Below are 19,474 nucleotides of genomic sequence, written 5' to 3'. Positions count from 1 at the left end.
GGAGGTGGGGGGGAGGTGGGGGGGAGAGGGAGTGGGGGGGGAGTGGGGGGGGAGGTGGGGGGGAGAGGGAGTGGGGGGGTGGGGGGGTGGTGGGGGGGGGGAGGGGGTTGGGGGGGAGGTGGGGGAGTGGGGGGGGGGAGGTGGGGGGTGGGGGGGGAGGGGGGGGGAGGGGGGGAGGGGGGGGAGGTGGGGGCTGGGATCCGATCCCTTGACTGACCCTAATCTGTACAAGATTGGGGGGATCGGGAGGATGCTACTGACAGCCACCACCTTGTCCTTGGTGCCCCCTCTCTCTCCCTGAGACCCTCTCCCCAACAGCAGGTATGTTTTCCATAGTCACTGCATGATTTTGGGAATCGGGCTGGGGGCTGGGTCTGCCAGGCTTTGACTGGCATTCTCTTGATGGGCGGGAAGTCTTCTTCCAGGGTCTTCAGTTTGGAGGAAGTCCCATTGCTCTCCACCTAACTGTCTGATGGGCAGAGGGTGGGGTGAACCTTTCTCCTCCGAGTCAGCACGGGGGGTCTTGCTGCTTTTTTAGGCAGTGAGTGAGACAGACAGCTGCTGAGAATGGAAGATTGGAGCCATCGAGAGAGGGATCGGGAGCTCACTGAGAAAACACCCTGTCCCACATCAAAATAGTGGGATGTTTTACATTTACCTGAGAGAGCAGAGAGTGATAGAGGTATACAGCACAGACACAGGCCCTTCCGCCCAACTCATCCATGCCGAGCAGTTTTCCTAAACTTGGGGGTGGCAGTGGTTAGCACTGCTCCCTCACAGCACCAGGGACCTAGCTTCAATTCCCAGCTTGGGTCACTGTCTGTGTGGAGTCTATACGTTTTCCCGGTGTCCGCGTGGGATTCCTCCAGGTGCTCCAGTTTCCTCCCACAGTCCAAAGATGTGTGGGTTAGGTGGATTGGCCTTGATAAATTGACCCTAGTGTCAGGGGGATTAGTAGGGTAAATATGTGGGGTTAGGGGAATAGGGCCTGGGTGGGATTGTGGTCGGTGCAGACTCGATGGGCCAAGTGGCCTCCTCTTGCACTGTAGGGATTCTACGATTCTATGAAACTAGTCCCTTTTGCCAGCGTTTGGCCCATATCCCTCTGAACCGTGTAATCCAAATGTATTTTAAATGTTGTAACTGTACCCGCCTCTGCCACCCCCTCTAGCAGCTCATTCCATATACAGGACCTTAGCCTGATCTGAAACAGTGCAGCACTCCCCCAACACTCCCCCAGCATTGCACTAGCAGAGGTTTTGTGTTCAGATCTCCTGCACAGTGACTCAGAGGTGTGAGTGTTATCCACCAAGCCACGATTGACACATAAATATCAGACCCACCAGCACTAACTGGGTTCGAAGTCGGAGGATTCACTTTACACAAGATGTCAGCACTGAAAGCTTGTTGCCAGATTGAACGGTGAGTGAGCGAGACACTTCAAAAGGAAGCATATTAATTCCTCGGTTTGATATCACAGAGTGCAGACAGTAGGTGAGACTCGGAATTGTATGTCACAATCGCTGTGATCTCTGGCAACCTGTTTGTAATCACCCGAGGCATGCTGCAGAGGAACGTCCCTGATTTAATTCCACTGAACTTGATCCAGGGTCTATTTTTGAATCTGTTTCTCACCTCCTCCCCCGGGATTTTCTGACTGTGACTCATTGAAAGTTGTGATGTTTTATTGTATCGTGAGTGGTACAACAACAACTTGTATTTCTATAGTACCCTTAATGTAATAAAACATCCCATGGCACACCGTAAAAGAAAGTTAGGCACCAAGCCACATAAAGCCAGATGACGATGGATGTCCTCACGGGTGGGTTTTAAGGAGCAGTTTAACGGGGGAAAGCGAGGTGGGGGGGGGGGGGAATTGCAGAGTTTAGGAGCCCCAGGCAGCTGAAGGTGTGGTTGCCAGTGGTTGAAGCGATTAAAATCAGGGATACACATGAATCAGATGAGCACACGCATGTCAGAGGCGACATTACAGAGGTGAGGAGGGGTGAGGCCAGGGACGGATTTGAAAACAAGGAGAGAGGCTTGCTAAACCAGCTAGCCTTTCCCTACTCCTTCATTTATATGTCTGCTTCACCTTTGAAGAAATTGACAAGTACAGACTGACACTGGGAGCGAGGTGGGATGGGGGTGTAAATGACTTAGGGAGGAAGGAAACATAGAAAATAGGAGCAGGAGGAGGCCATTTGGCCCTTCGAGTCTGCTCCACCATTCATTACGATCATGGCTGTTCGTCCAACTCAGTAGCCTAATCCTGCTTTCTCCCCTTTGATCCCATTCGTCCCAAGTGCTGTATCCAGCCGCCTCTTGAATACATTCAATGTTTTGGCATCAACTACTTCCTGTGGTAATGAATTCCACAGGCTCACCACTCTTTGGGTGAAGAAATGTCTCCTCACCTCCGTCCTAAATGGTCTACAATTTGGAAGGTTGCGTAAGAGTGAGTGAGTTAGCCAGAGAGGAAGGCGTGAGTGCCTGACAGAGAGAGGGAATGAGTGAGCGTGGGAGTAAACTGATGAACCGTTCCTTGCTCAAATGTGGATTAATCCTGGGCTTTGTCTCCTGAGACTGAACTTTATGCTTTTTTATATACCATTAAAAAATAATCTTGGACTATAAAGTCCGTAAACCCGTTGGTGTGAGTGCAACTCCTGATTTCACAATGTACAGGGTCACATGCTTAAGCCCCTTGTTTGGATGAGTCCTGTCAGGGGAGGTTTGTGCTTCTTGAGAAATTTCCCTGGAGCTGGATGCATTGTGACTGATGTTTGTATTTCTCCATCTCTAGTTAACACAGAAACAGAATCAGCAGTGGTAAATGTCACATATGGAACCAAGGACCAAGCCAGACAGTAAGTACCAGAAAATGATTCAGTGCAGAAAGGGACCATTGGGCCATCTTAACCGTGCTGGCTTTTTCGAAAGAGCTATCCAGTTAATCCCACTCCTCTCTCTCTTTCCCCATAACCCTGCGATATCTTTTCATTTTAGCATTCACCCAATTGCCTTTGCAAAGTTACAACTGAATCTGCTTCCACCGACCTTTCAGGGAGTGAATTCCTGAGCATAACAACAGCGCATTAAAAAAATTCTCCTCGTATCCCCACCACACCTGGTTCTTTTGCCAGTTATCCTTAAATTAAATTTAATTAAAATTTAAATGATTCTAAACTCTTTGCTTACCAATTGTTCAACCACTGGAAACAGTTCCTCCTCATTTATTGTAATAAATCTTTGGAGGCAGAAGTCCCTTCATCAAAATCACTTTATTTACAATTCCAACAGCAGTGCGCAGAGTGCTATCAGTCAGGAGTGCCAGAGGAACTGGCACACCCGGTTAAATACAAGGAAAAGACTCTCTGATTGGCCCATCAGTCAGGGAGTTCATATTCCAATAGGCCAACCTCAATGGCCTGATTGAAGTCATTACATTTATTCTATCAAAAACTTCCATGATTTTGAACGCTCCTATTAAATCTTAACCCTTAACCTTTTCTGCTCTAAAGAGATTAATTCCAGCTTCCCTAAGTCTCTCCATGTAACTGGATGCCCTCATCCTTGGTATCATTCTGGCAAATTCCCTCTGCTCCCTGTTCCAGCGTCTTGACATCCTTGAAACTCAACATTTTGGGATGGGATTGAGAGTGTTCGATAACTGCTCTTCACAATTGTCCAGTTTAGCAAATCTCTAATCGGTGGAATCCAAAACAGCTGGAGGGTGACCCCACCACCGCCTGATCAGCTAACGAAATCTATCGCCACTGTAGTTAGCTGCCACTTGGTTTCCAGATGATCCCTCGAACAGATGGGCGTCACGTCTGCACAGAAATTCCAGAGTAATTTATTCCGATGATAGAGGGTTGCCAATTCTGAGTGGAACATTCCTGGAGGTGTCATCATGTGACCTCCTGCCTCTGACCATCCCACCACCTGCCATTGGTTGCTGGCCACACACACTCTTGTGTTGTCCTGCCTCCCTACAGCCAATTGGGAATGAAGCAGGTACGTTATTATCCAATAGGGTTGTCAGTAAACCGATCTTTTTCTCCCAACCCTCCAATCTAACATTTTTGCGTCTAAACAATGTCTGGAGATAGCTCTTTGATTCCTGGAGATTCCAGGGTAACCCTGGAGGCTTGGCAGCCGTGAGCCAGAAGGTAACCTCGATTTAAACAAACACTGGCACTGCAGACACTGGTCCAGAACTTTCTGGAAGAGTAAAAATCAGTTGAATGCTCTGGCTGTTATTAATACGTTTAAAAAGCTGAACAATAATGTGGGGCAGTGAATGTGTTTAGTATGAATTACGAATTGCCACAAATTGTTGGAATATGTGCACCTCTCATCAATAATCTCACAAAAATGGGAGCATCCCTCAATCTCCCTGTGAATTTCCAGAAATTGTTACATTTACGCTATTATACGGAATTGACACAAAGTTAGGGCTGGTATTTAATGGCACAAGGAAGATTTTAATGTCAATTCAATATTTGTGAAATACCACTCAACCCCTCTGGCCTGGAAAGGGAGTAACTGAACAATGGAACCTCATTTTTACAAGTAGTAAATTGTGTCTTGAGTTTTTTTGTTCTTTCTGGGTTTCTTTCTCGGTTTCAAATCCAAACTTTCTTTCTCTGGATCTAATTTGACTTTAATTCCATTCCGATTTCCTTTCCTCTCTTTCTTTCTTGATCTTTAAATTGCATTTTTAAGGAACTAGACTATTGGTCCCATCCTCCACTGAGCTTCTAGAAGCCTCCATGCGGTTCTCTGCTTTCGCTTTCAACAATTTGCAACATAAAATCTTTTTCAAGTGGAAGATGATGAAATCAGTTTAATAAACGGGATGTGTAATGAGATGCCCCTCATTCCAGGAAAATCTAAGCATTGATTTACGAAGTTTGTGGACCAAATGATTTGTACTTCTAAGCAAAGCAGGCTGGTGGAGCGAGCCTCCATGGACTGCCCCACCTGGTGGTGGATGGAGGCAGTTGGTGGATTTGCCTTCGGAGAGTTTCAGAGAGATACCTGCCAATCAGATCGCCGGAGACCAGTTGTACGATGGAGATATCCGTTGGGATCCTGTGTAAGTCCTGATTCACCGAAATTCATGGGAATTTCCCAGAAAGTTTCATCTTCTGATGGGCGAGTTGCCCAGCTTCCTGGCACTCCCCTGTGAATGTCGCTTGATTCTTGAGATAGATTCAGAGACTTGACTCAGTTCCAATGTACTTACTTGAATATTTACTCAGGAAATGTTCGATAGATCAAAACCCAATTTAACATATGGTTAATTGTACAACAAATTCCCCAGGCACTCACACTGACCCCCCCAACCACATCCCTGAACCCTGACTTTCCCCTGATCCAACCAACCACTTGTCTACCCCAACTGACCCAACCACATCCCTGACCCCTGACTATCCCCCAATCTGTCCAGACTACCCCCCGACCACTTGTCCACCCCAGACAATCTGACTACTCCCCCGCCACCTGACCATCCCCCCTGACGAAAACCCCACCCAACCCATCTGATTACCCACCTATCCCCCTACCCATTTACCCACCTCAGCCACATTCTCATTCACCCACTCAGTATCATTCAAACTGGTCACACGGCAGCTTGTGACATGAGAGGATGCGCGGATCCCCTGTGTGGATTTCTGGACTGAGTGAATTCTTCTGAATGGCTGTTTTGGAAGTCGGACCCTCACGAGGGTAAGTGAGCAATGTTCTGACTGATTAGCGTTGGGACGCAGCGGGTCTGACACTGAGACGAAGATTTGGGCCTAAGAGAAATTTCTATCCGTACTGCCTCCGCCACATCCTCCCGATCCAATGGGATGAGCTTTGGACAAACACTAAGGTCCTCTCGAAGCCAGCTCCACGGGCATTCAGGCAAAACTCCTGCAAAAACAACTGGACACCGTATCTGGATTTCCAAAAACGATTTCCCCATCAGCTCCTTCGCTCATCTCTCAAACAGCCGGCATTCCAGGCAGGACAGAAAATGTGTCAAAGACACTCGGGAAGTTCGCTTTGAAGTGAAGCCTCATCGACATTAATGACTGGGAGGAATTTGCTGCCAATCGTTCAAAATGGCGACAGCTTGTCCATCTAACTACCTCGTGCTTTCTGAGTTCCAACATCTTAATTAATAAGCAGAGCGGTGGCGAAGGAAAGATAGGGAAATCTGCCCTCTGGATCCCACTACCCTGTGGGACATCCTACACCATGTGCTCAAAGACTCGAGGGTTGCGAATCAGGCTGTTCAGTCACGTGAAAACCCCCCGCCCCGGCAGAAATCCTCAAATCGAGGCAAGGCCGAGGGAAGACTGAAGCGGATGTGGGGCTCTTTTCTCTGGGAAAGAGATGTCTGAGAGCGTGACCACATAAAAGTCTGAAAATTATGAGGAGATGTTTCCACTTGCGGAGAGATGAAACTTTGAAGATAGAAGATAGTCACTGATAAATCTGATGATAAATACAAGAAAAACGCAGGATGTGATTAGAATGTGGAGATCACCACCACATGGAGTAGTTATGGGAATAACATCGATATGTTTAAGGGGAAGCTGGATAAACACAGGAGCGAGAAAGGAATAGAAGGGTTTGTCGATGAGGCAAGACAAGGTGAGAGGAGGTTCGTGTGTGCACTAACACTAACCCACAGGGTTGGGCCAAATCTTTCCACCATCAATCCTTTGTAACTCCACCTTTTGTTTCTCCACCTTTTTTCCTCAGAGCAATAACCAAGCTGAATGGCTACCAGCTGGAGAACTACAGCCTGACGGTCACCTACATCCCTGATGAGCAGGCAGTGCAGCAAGGCCAGGAAATGGGCCGCAGAGGTTACAGCGGGAGAGGGCCTCCTCAACAAGGCTCAGCGGCACCGACAAAACAGCAGTTCGACATTCCCCTGCGCATCCTGGTCCCAACCCAGTTTGTGGGAGCCATTATTGGGAAAGAAGGAGCCACCATTCGGAATATCACTAAACAAACACAATCCAAGTAAGAGTTTCCTACTTTATGCTCTCTGCTCCAATGACCACAATCCAATCCTTTACTCTGGACTCCTCTGCCACTGCCTGCCTGACACTCAGTTAATAAACTAATCCCACATCCTAGCCCAACACTAATCTTGTCATAGGAACAGGAGGAGTCCCTAAGACCATAAGATATAGGAGCAGAATTAGGCCATTTGGCCCATTGAGTTTACTCTACCATTCAATCGCAGCTTATATGATTCTCATTCCCATTCTCCTGCCTTCTCCTTGTAACCCCTGATCCCCTTACTGATCAAGAGCCTATCTATCTCTGTCTTAAAGACACTCAATGACCTGGCCTCCACAGCCCTCTGTGGCAATGAGTTCCACAGATTCACCACCCTCTGAGTCCATTCAGGCCCTTCAGCCTGCTCCACCAATTGATGCTTTGATGGTTGATCTCTATCCTAACTCTATCTACCTGCCAGGTAGAATGTCATGTGATTGATATTTGCCCAGCATGATCGTCTTGGCGTGATGGTATAGAACAAACTGGAAACTGTCCCCAAACATCATGGGCCCCTGGATAACTCAATAACTGTTCCATTCCCTGTGCCTCAATACACATCTAGGTTTAGTCCCTGTGCTGCATTGAGTATTTATGGCTAAGGTAGTTACAATTGGCCTTGTTCCCTTGGATACAGAGAGAAGCATTTGCCATGCTTTGTGTTGCTATCCAATTAACTCCCATTGGAAGGTTTCTTACCCAGAAATTGGGGAATACTTTATTTATCTCGCTTATAAATTACTTATTTATCTTTTTGGTTGGGAGGTGTTTCCTGGGCCTCAATTTCCCAGAGTGCAGTTCACAATGTTGTTGGCTGCCTTAGAGCAACCAATCTTGTACTGGGAACCTCAAAGAGGCAAAGCCCCATTAATATGTGCAAAAGATATAAAATCTGCTTCAGGAGTGGGTAAAGTTCACCTGTTTGTTTTCCCCCAATTTGGTGTATTTCAGATGGAAAATGTACAAATGATTCCTGTCAACCATATTTGCACCTTAGCCCATGTGGCACCTTTGTGGGCTATGGAACATCTGGAAATGGGGGCCTCATGACCTCTTCCAAGCCTGTTGTCCAAACAGCAGCCGAGGGCTGGACTGAGTGGTTCTCATTGGCAATGAGACGACTGCGAGGGCCTATGGTCACACAGGGATGGTCACTGGTGTCCATAGAACTGCACCTGAGGTCAAATTGGTGATCACGGGTCTGTTGTAAGTCCTGCAGCTCCAACATTACTGAATCCTCTTCATTAGTGCCTCAATAATTGTAAGAAAACTGCCTTGTACAATATTGTGTAAAATCTCACACTCCCTCTGGCTCTGTGTCAATGTTCTCGAGTTACAGTTTGGGGTTTGTGACGGCTAATGAACTGTGCGGAGAGCTGGACTGGAGTGAGTGAGTTTACTTCTTGTACATTTTCCCAAACTTAACTGAGAAATGGAACAGATGAAAACCTCACAGTAAAATTCCGGGTCTAACTTAACAAAACAAATGGGGAAAAGGCAATGGAGACTGGAGCTGAGTGCAGATTAACCCGACTGGATAGGCTTGAGCCATTTGCTATGTTTCCCTTACTAACTCATCAGAGACCCGAGGCCATTGTATTAATGTCCCATAAGCAATGGTCCGTCTAACCCAATAAACCAATATTCTTGATCAGAACTGGTATGAACATGGAGGGAGTGATCGAATTCAAGAGCAGGGAGAACTTGAGAAGACGGGGAATTCTGTTACCCATAAGTATGGGAATTACTTACTGGCCTCACTAATAAGAGTCAAGTGTAGTAAGGAGCAGGAATTGAGAGAGGCGAGCTCAGAATGAGGAGACACTGCGGGGACAGGAGTTGGAGGAAAATCAAAGGAAGTAGGAGAATAGCGGAGGAAGAGTGAGACAAAGAAAGTGGAGGGAGAGAGAGTAGAAGAGAGAGGGGAGAGATGGGAAAATTAAAGAAAAGGAAATGAGAGAGTGATGACAACCAAGACGCAAAAAGGATTGGGGGGAGAGAGAGAGAGAACAAACGTGAGAGAGAATCCGGGGTGAAGGGGGAACGCGGGGTGAAGGGAGAACGCGGGGTGAAGGGAGAACGCAGGGTGAAGGGGGGACGCGGGGTGAAGGGGGGACGCGGGGTGAAGGCGGGACGCGGGGTGAAGGGGGGACGCGGGGTGAAGGGGGGACGCGGGGTGAAGGGGGGACGCGGGGTGAAGGGGGGACGCGGGGTGAAGGGGGGACGCGGGGTGAAGGGGGGACGCGGGGTGAAGGGGGGACGCGGGGTGAAGGGGGGACGCGGGGTGAAGGGGGGACGCGGGGTGAAGGGGGGACGCGGGGTGAAGGGGGGACGCGGGGTGAAGGGGGGACGCGGGGTGAAGGGGGGACGCGGGGTGAAGGGGGGACGCGGGGTGAAGGGGGGACGCGGGGTGAAGGGGGGACGCGGGGTGAAGGGGGGACGCGGGGTGAAGGGGGGACGCGGGGTGAAGGGGGGACGCGGGGTGAAGGGGGGACGCGGGGTGAAGGGGGGACGCGGGGTGAAGGGGGGACGCGGGGTGAAGGGGGGACGCGGGGTGAAGGGGGGACGCGGGGTGAAGGGGGGACGCGGGGTGAAGGGGGGACGCGGGGTGAAGGGGGGACGCGGGGTGAAGGGGGGACGCGGGGTGAAGGGGGGACGCGGGGTGAAGGGGGGACGCGGGGTGAAGGGGGGACGCGGGGTGAAGGGGGGACGCGGGGTGAAGGGGGGACGCGGGGTGAAGGGGGGACGCGGGGTGAAGGGGGGACGCGGGGTGAAGGGGGGACGCGGGGTGAAGGGGGGACGCGGGGTGAAGGGGGGACGCGGGGTGAAGGGGGGACGCGGGGTGAAGGGGGGACGCGGGGTGAAGGGGGGACGCGGGGTGAAGGGGGGACGCGGGGTGAAGGGGGGACGCGGGGTGAAGGGGGGACGCGGGGTGAAGGGGGGACGCGGGGTGAAGGGGGGACGCGGGGTGAAGGGGGGACGCGGGGTGAAGGGGGGACGCGGGGTGAAGGGGGGACGCGGGGTGAAGGGGGGACGCGGGGTGAAGGGGGGACGCGGGGTGAAGGGGGGACGCGGGGTGAAGGGGGGACGCGGGGTGAAGGGGGGACGCGGGGTGAAGGGGGGACGCGGGGTGAAGGGGGGACGCGGGGTGAAGGGGGGACGCGGGGTGAAGGGGGGACGCGGGGTGAAGGGGGGACGCGGGGTGAAGGGGGGACGCGGGGTGAAGGGGGGACGCGGGGTGAAGGGGGGACGCGGGGTGAAGGGGGGACGCGGGGTGAAGGGGGGACGCGGGGTGAAGGGGGGACGCGGGGTGAAGGGGGGACGCGGGGTGAAGGGGGGACGCGGGGTGAAGGGGGGACGCGGGGTGAAGGGGGGACGCGGGGTGAAGGGGGGACGCGGGGTGAAGGGGGGACGCGGGGTGAAGGGGGGACGCGGGGTGAAGGGGGGACGCGGGGTGAAGGGGGGACGCGGGGTGAAGGGGGGACGCGGGGTGAAGGGGGGACGCGGGGTGAAGGGGGGACGCGGGGTGAAGGGGGGACGCGGGGTGAAGGGGGGACGCGGGGTGAAGGGGGGACGCGGGGTGAAGGGGGGACGCGGGGTGAAGGGGGGACGCGGGGTGAAGGGGGGACGCGGGGTGAAGGGGGGACGCGGGGTGAAGGGGGGACGCGGGGTGAAGGGGGGACGCGGGGTGAAGGGGGGACGCGGGGTGAAGGGGGGACGCGGGGTGAAGGGGGGACGCGGGGTGAAGGGGGGGACGCGGGGTGAAGGGGGGGACGCGGGGTGAAGGGGGGACGCGGGGTGAAGGGGGGACGCGGGGTGAAGGGGGGACGCGGGGTGAAGGGGGGACGCGGGGTGAAGGGGGGACGCGGGGTGAAGGGGGGACGCGGGGTGAAGGGGGGACGCGGGGTGAAGGGGGGACGCGGGGTGAAGGGGGGACGCGGGGTGAAGGGGGGACGCGGGGTGTAGGGGGGACGCGGGGTGAAGGGGGGACGCGGGGTGAAGGGGGGACGCGGGGCGAAGGGGGGACGCGGGGCGAAGGGGGGACGCGGGGCGAAGGGGGGACGCGGGGCGAAGGGGGGACGCGGGGCGAAGGGGGGACGCGGGGCGAAGGGGGGACGCGGGGCGAAGGGGGGACGCGGGGCGAAGGGGGGACGCGGGGCGAGGGGAGGACGCGGGGCGAGGGGAGGACGCGGGGCGAGGGGAGGACGCGGGGCGAGGGGAGGACGCGGGGCGAGGGGAGGACGCGGGGCGAAGGGAGAACGCGGGGCGAAGGGAGAACGCGGGGCGAAGGGAGAAGGCGGGGCGAAGGGGGAAGGCGGGGCGAAGGGGGAAGGCGGGGCGAAGGGGGAAGGCGGGGCGAAGGGGGAATGCGGGGCGAAGGGAGAAGGCGGGGCGAAGGGGGAACGCGGGGCAAAGGGAGGACGCGGGGTAAAGGGAGGACGCGGGGTGAAGGGAGGACTCAGGGTGAAGCAGGAATGGGCGATGATGATAAACGGTTTCTTTCTGCAGGATTGACGTCCATCGGAAGGAGAATGCAGGTGCAGCAGAGAAGCCAATCAGCATTCACTCAACAGCGGACGGCTGTTCAGCTGCGTGCAGAATGATCCTGGATATAATGCACCAGGAAGCCCAGGCAACCAAAACGTAGGGAACTCACAGGGGATACAGCGACCAACCGGCAAAACGGGGAACAGTTCACCGTAACACCCAGATATACCCGCACCCCTCACTGTAACTCCCGGATATACCCCACACCCCTCACTGTAACTCCCGGATATACCCCACACCCCTCACTGTAACTCCCGGATATACCCCACACCCCTCACTGTAACACTGATATACCCCACACCCCTCACTGTAACTCCCGGATATACCCCACACCCCTCACTGTAACTCCCGGATATACCCCACACCCCTCACTGTAACTCCCGGATATACCTCACACCCCTCACTGTAACACTGATATACCCCACACCCCTCACTGTAGCACTCTGATATACCCCACACCCCTCACTGTAACACTCTGATATACCCCACACTCCTCACTGGAACACCCATATATACCCCACACCCCTCACTGTAGCACTCTGATATACCCCACACCCCGCACTGTAACACTGAATACCCCACACCCCTCACTGTAGCACTCTGATATACCCCACACCCCTCACTGTAACACTCTGATATACCCCACACTCCTCACTGGAACACCCATATATACCCCTCACTGTAACACTCTGATATATCCCACACTCCTCACTGTAACACTGATATACCCCACACCCTTCACTGGAACACTCTGATATACCCCACACCTCCCACTGTAACACTCTGTTATACCCCACACCCCTCACAGTAACACTCTGTTATACCCCATACCCCTCACTGTAATACTCTGATATACCCCATACCCGTCACTGTAACACTCTGATATACTCCTCACTGGAACACCCATATATACACCGCACCCCTCACTGTGACACTCTGATATACCCCACACCCCTCACTGTAACACTCTGCTATATCCCACACCCCTCACTGTAACACTCTGATGTACCCCACACCTCTCACTGTAACACTCTGATATATCCCACACCCCTCACTGTAACACTCTGATATATCCCACACTCCTCACTGTAACACTCTGATATACCCCATACCCCTCACTGTAACACTCTGATACACCTCACACCCCTCACTGTAACACTCCGATATACCCCACACCCCTCAATGTAACACTCTGATATACCCCACAACCCTCACTGTAACACCCTGATATATCCCACATCCCTCACTGTAACACTCTGATATATCCCACATCCCTCACTGTAACACTCTGATATACCCCACACCCCTCACTGTAACACTCTGATATACCCCACACCCCTCACTGTAACACTCTGATATACCCCACACCCCTCACTGTAACACTCTGATATACCCCACACCCCTCACTGTAACACTCCGATATACCCCACACCCCTCAATGTAACACTCTGATATATCCCACATCCCTCACTGTAACACTCTGATATACCCCACACCCCTCACTGTAACACTGCTATACCCCTCACTCCTCACTGGAACACCCATATATACCCCGCACCCCTCACTGTGACACTCTGATATACCCCACACCCCTCACTGTAACACCCGGATATACCCCACACCCCTCCCTGTAACACTCTGATATACCCCACACCCCTCACTGTAACACTCTGATATACCCCACACTCTTCACTGTAACACTCTGATACACTCCACACCCCTCACTGTAACACTCTGATATACCCCACACTCTTCACTGTAACACTCTGATACACCCCACACCCCTCACTGTAACACTCTGATATACCCCACACCCCTCACTGTGACACTCTGATATATCCCACACCCCTCACTGTAACACTCTGATATACCCCACACCCCTCACTGTAACACTGATATATCCCACACCCGTCACTGTAACACTCTGATATACCCCTCACCCCTCACTGTAACACTGATATATCCCACACCCGTCACTGTAACACTCTGATATACCCCTCACCCCTCACTGTAACACTCTGATATATCCCACACCCCTCACTGTAACACTCTGATCTACCCCACACCCCTCACTGTAACACTCTGATATATCCCACACTCCTCACTGTAACACTCTGATATACCCCACACCCCTCCCTGTAACACCCTGATATATCCCACACTCCTCACTGTAACACTCTGATATACCCCACACCCCTCCCTGTAACACTCTGATATATCCCACACTCCTCACTGTAACACTCTGATATACCCCACACCCCTCACTGTAACACTCTGATATATCCCACACCCCTCACTGTAACACTCTGATATATCCCACACCCCTCACTGTAACACTCTGATATACCCCACACCCCTCACTGTAACACTCTGATATATCCCACACCCCTCACTGTAACACTCTGATATACCCCACACCCCTCACTGTAACACTCTGATATACCCCACACCCCTCACTGTAACACTGATATACCCCACACCCCTCACTGTAACACTCTGATATACCCCACACCCCTCACTGTAACACTCTGATATGCCTCACACCCCTCACTGTAACACTCTGATATGCCCCACACCCCTCACTGTAACACTGATATACCCCACACTCCTCACTGTAACACTCTCTCTTGTTATCTATATTTGCTACCTGAATTTTTCTGCTTTAGTTTAACCAAATCCTCATTTCCACAGAGCTGAAGAGGTTCCGCTGAAGATTCTGGCGCACAATAACTTTGTTGGCCGGTTGATTGGAAAGGAAGGTCGGAATCTGAAGAAGGTGGAACAGGATACGGAAACAAAAATCACAATCTCTCCGTAAGTCCAGACCCCCGACCTCGTCTTTAAATCTCCCGGGGATCTGTGCAGTCCCCGGAACATTCAGCTGCTGCCCACCGTGAATGGGAAATAAAGGAACATCTTCCCCTTCGAGTGGTTCTGCTTTCCCCTCCGTTCCTCTCAACACTTCCCCGTCCTCGATCCTGCTCCATAGTCCGGCAACAGCCTCAGTGTCAGTGTTGCACCATTCACATCCCCCAGGCAGAGTGGGGAGTCCCAGTCATGTTCCAGAGATTTCAGTATAAAATCCAGTGGATTACTTTTATTTTTGGGATGTGTTCTTAGCCCTGGGCCCTTTCTCTTTCATGGGGACATAAAATAAATCCCACAGCGCTAAGATGATGAACAGCAGAGAAGTTTTTCCCTGGTGTCCTGCACAACACGGCACAGGCGTGCACGGCAGCACAGTGGTTAGCACTGCTGCTTCACAGCTCCAGGGTCCTGGGTTCGATTCCCGGCTCGGGTCACTGTCTGTGTGGAGTTTGCACATTCTCTTCGTGTCTGCGTGGGTTTCCTCCGGGTGCTCGGTTTCCTCCCACAGTCCAAAGATGTGCGGGTTAGGTTGATTGGCCAGGTTAAAAATTGTCCCTGAGATGTGTCGTTAGAGGGATTAGCGGGTAAAATATGTGGGGGTAGGGCCTGGGTGGGATTGTGGTCGGTGCAGACTCGATGGGCCGAATGGCCTCCTTCTGCACTGTAGGGTTTCTATGTTTCTATGTAACAGTTATCCTTCATCCACCATCACTAAAAACAGATTATGTGCATATTCACAGTGCAAAAATGTGTAGATTATGCGGACTGGCCATGGTAAATATGCAGGGTAAGGGGATAGGGCGGAGGAGAGAGCCAGGGTGGGATGCTCTTTCAAAGAGTCAGTGCAGACTCGATGGGCCGGATGGCCTCTTTCTGCACTGTCGGGATTCTATGGTTCTGCTGTTGTTTGTGGGAGCTTGCTGTGTAGAAATTAGTGCCGAGTTTCCCCTCTCACAATGGAGTGTTACCCCTTCTCTATTTCATTGGCTTGGAAACACTTTGGGATATTCTGGATGAGAGAAATTAAAGTTTTTTTTTATAGTTACTCAGTCAGCATGGGGGCAGAAATTGTCTTTTTTTTCCTGCAAGTTTTAAATTCTGAGTATTCTGAGCCTATTCCCTGGACCCGAAGGTGCCTGAATCACATTCATTGTCAATTGGACAATATCCAGTCTCCAGAAAAACCTCCAAAGCCTGACATTAGGCCGCTTGAACACGGCAATGGAAACCTAATTACCTAGAATTGAGAGTGCAGAAACTGGCTTTTCAACCCTGCTGGTCCACGCTGGTCTCTCTGGGCCTCTTTCCGCCCCGCTTCATCTCGCCCTATCAGCATAACCTTCTATTCCTTTCTCCCTCAGGTGTTTATCCAGCTTCCCCTGAAATGCAGTTGTAACATTGTCTGGTTCTACCCAGCCACCGTCAACAAAATGGTTAGGTTTTTTTTCATACTGAACTATAATGTAGAGCCAGGGGGATTGATGGCTGTCATCCCAGCTGCACAGAGACACCGCAGGCCACTGGCAGCCTCTGCTTGTCCTGCCCCTCCACTCCCTGGGACATACCTTAGGCTCATTGCTGACAAGGTAAGTGATTGGCCTGCACAGGCCAGAGGCTCACCCCAATGTTTCCCGAGGCCCAACCTTATTCATCCATGGGACGTGGGCGTCGCAGGCTGGGCCAGCACGTAATGCCCATCCCTAATCCCACTTTGAACTGAGTAGCCATTTTAGAGGGCAGTTAAGACTCAATCACATTGTTGTGGCTCTGGAGTCACATTTAGGCCAGACCAGGTAAGGACGGCAGCTTTCCTTCCCTGATGGGCATTAGTGAACCAGATGGGTTGCTATGACAATCGATAATGATTAGACTTTTAATTCCAGATTTTTGAAAATGGAATTTGAATTTCGCCAATCTGCTGTGCTGGGATTCGAACCCTGGTCCCCAGAGCATTACGCTGGATCACTGGTCCAGTGACAATACCATTCTGCCATCACCTCCCTTCAATTGCTGCAGTCACCCCCTGCGCCACTTAGTGCCAGCCTAACAGGGTGGACGTTGACTGTTAGCTGCTGAATTCTGTCCTTCCCATAACACAGTAAGAAGTCTCACAACACCAGGTTAAAGTCCAACAGGTTTATTTGGTAGCAAAAGCCACTAGCTTTCGGAGCGCTCCCTCTTCACCAAAGTGACTCACCTGATGAAGGGGCAGTGCTCTGAAAGCTAGTGGCATTTGCTACCAAATAAACCTGTTGGACTTTAACCTGGTGTTGTGAGACTTCTCACTGTGTTTACCCCAGTCCAACGCCGGCATCTCCACATCATGGCTTCCCATAACAGCCAGGGCCCGTCAATAACAATTGCCAGCAGAAGCTTACTGGCTGATTTTAGCACATTCTCTGTCTCAGGGATACTGAGGCCAATTGCCTGAGGCCAGTTTACTCAGTGCAACACAACACAGTTGCCAACAGATGTATTCACTGAGCTGCAGCAGCCCTGCCTTCCTACAGGGGGCACCACCATGCTGGTTCTACAAGGTCCCTCTTAGCCTTGAGTCCAGCAGCAGCGCCACCAACAGGCTCATGCCATTACTGCAGCAGCAATCAGTCAGAATAAACCCAAAGTATTAATATATATGTCCTGTAAGCAAGGAGATATTAATTCACTCTTAGGTGAAGCACTTTGGGATCTCCCAAGAGCTTTGAGGTGGTTAGAAAAATACAAGTTCCTTTCAGAAGCACATTAAGGAACCACTGCTGATGGACTTAGTTATGTGGAGAGGTTGAAGGAGCTGGAGCAGGAAGGTTATGGGGAAGTTTGATAAATGTATTGAAAATCATTGAAGATTTTGATAGAGTTGATAGGGAGAAACTCTTTCTAGAGACAGAATGAGAGGATGTGGATTTACGATGACTGGCAAAAGAATGATGGAGGGGTTTGGGGTGGAAATGATGGGATTTGGTTGGCGCAGTGAGTTGCAGTATCTGCGCTGCGCTGGTCGAAAGGGTGATGGAAAATAATTCAATAATAACTTTCAAAAAGGGAATTGAAAAGGTATTTGAAGGTGAAAGGTCTTATGGGGAAAGAGCCGGGGAAGTGGGATGAATTGGATATTCAAAACCGGCAGAGTCACGATAAATTGAATGCTTGTATTCTGTGCTAATCAGAGACAGAGATACACACAAAGCGAGAAGCTTTTCTTTCAACAAGATTTGCAAAGAAATACTGTACCTTTAAGAGTTTGCACCTTGCTGTGACAGCTTGCAGGACCTGACACTCTATAATCCTGAAAGGACCATCACTGTGAAAGGTTCCATTGAAGCTTGCTGCAAAGCTGAGGAAGATATCATGAAGAAAGTGAGAGAAGCTTATGAGAATGACATTGCTGCTATGAATGTAAGTTTGCATCCTGAACAGTCCTGTTTTCTCTTTTATTGATACGTACGTCCTGTTTTGCTTTTCACTTTATTGGGTTTGTAGACCCTAGTTTCATTTCATATCACATATTTTCTCTGCCCCGGTTTCTGTTTTTCTCCTGCCTATTCTCTTTCTCCACGTTTCTTTCCACACCTTTCTTCCTCTCATTTCATCCTCTCTTATCCTCTGTCTTTGTTTCTCTCTCCCCCTGTTCTGTCAGAGTTTGTTTCTCTCTCCCTCTCTGTTACTGTCTCCTTGCTCTTTTCTCCCTTTCTCTTCCAACTATCCTATGTCCTTTCTATCTCTCCCCTCTGTCTCTGTCCTCTTTCCTGTTTCCCCCTCTTCTTGGCATTTTCTTCCTCTCTCCCTTGTTACTGCTTTTTTTTTGCTCTTTTTAATAAAACCAAGCCATTTGTTTGAAAAGTGGCCACAAACAAAATGAAACCTTTGTGATTGACCTTGCTAAATCCTGAGTGAAACCCCAGCTCCCAATAACTGAACAAAATCCAAAGCCTCAGGAAATCCAAAACACACCAGTGCCGGATTGAGAATTTACCACAGCTTCCACATCGATTCTCACCGCCTTTAGTTAAGGCCACGTTTTGGAGTGGTTCGGTGGACAGACAGCCTGACATGCTGCCCCATTATTGCAGTCACAGCCCAGTAAAATCTTCACAATGTTTCACAGATGGGTGACTGAAATGTATTTTAATTCAACAACATTTATTGTTGCCCCAGCAGAGCAGAAACAGGGTCAGCAATGGAGGGACAGTTGGAGATTCCCATGTTGGAACTTCTTCAGTCACAAGTTGCCTTGGTTAAAATCAACAGTTCTCCACATGTAAACGCAGATGGAACAGTCCTGTATCTCTATAAAGATCCCTGCCCAGATCTAACACTCTTGTATATAAATGTATCCGCCCAGATCTAACACTCTTGTATATGAATATATCTGCCCAGGTGTAACAGTCCTGTATCTCTGTAAATGTATCTGCCCAGGTGTAACAGTCCTGTATCTCTGTAAATGTATCTGCCCAGGTGTAACAGTCCTGTCTCTCTATAAACATACCTGGCCAGGTGTCACAGTTCTCCGTACTAATTCATTGAAACTGTTCTTTTCCCAGCTCCAGGCAAATTTGATTCCTGGCCTGAACCTGAACGCTTTGGGCTTGTTCCCACCTTCCTCGTCCACCGTTCCCCCTCACCCTGTAGGGGTGGCACCAGCAACACCTTACGGTCCCTACATGGTGAGTCAGTCAATGGGAATTTTCATATTTGCCCACATTGGGGCAAGGTTAGGAGTGAGGCCTTCGATCGATACGAAATCGGGTGGAAATACAAAACCCACCACAAAGAGAATTGGACCTCTAATTTAAAAGGAAATGCTTGCAATGCTACAGGGGAAAGAGCAGGTGGAACTTGCACAGAGCCAGCACAGACACCGAGGCTCCTTCTGTGCTCAATCATTCCATTTTAAGCTGGAGTCATTTTGAAGATGGGAGCATGGCAATATTGTAAAAGTAACAATCTTCTCAATTTTAATTCCTTTTAACTGAATGGAAATTAATAT

The 19,474-nt window shown here is 51.1% G+C and overlaps 1 protein-coding gene across 3 annotated transcripts in view; it reads left to right on the top strand.

Annotated features, from left to right (window-relative positions):
* igf2bp1 (insulin-like growth factor 2 mRNA binding protein 1) overlaps nt 1-19,474 on the top strand; it is a 178,111-nt gene that overhangs the window by 144,634 nt on the left and 14,003 nt on the right. Inside the window, exons 5-10 of one of the 3 annotated variants that reach the window (XM_078224213.1) lie at nt 2,807-2,870; nt 6,763-7,029; nt 11,581-11,715; nt 14,311-14,433; nt 17,748-17,883; nt 19,029-19,151. In XM_078224213.1, coding sequence (XP_078080339.1) covers nt 2,807-2,870; nt 6,763-7,029; nt 11,581-11,715; nt 14,311-14,433; nt 17,748-17,883; nt 19,029-19,151 — 848 coding nt within the window. Of the gene's footprint in view, nt 1-2,806; nt 2,871-6,762; nt 7,030-11,580; nt 11,716-14,310; nt 14,434-17,747; nt 17,884-19,028; nt 19,206-19,474 lie in introns of all 3 variants that reach the window. The other 2 variants (XM_078224212.1, XM_078224214.1) reach the window with 2 other exon arrangements.

Source organism: Mustelus asterias, chromosome 11, assembly GCF_964213995.1.
Source record: "Mustelus asterias chromosome 11, sMusAst1.hap1.1, whole genome shotgun sequence".
Taxonomy (NCBI): Eukaryota; Metazoa; Chordata; class Chondrichthyes; order Carcharhiniformes; family Triakidae; genus Mustelus; species Mustelus asterias.
The sequence above is the reverse complement of the archived record's forward strand: the minus strand, read 5'-3'. Positions and strand labels throughout refer to the sequence as shown.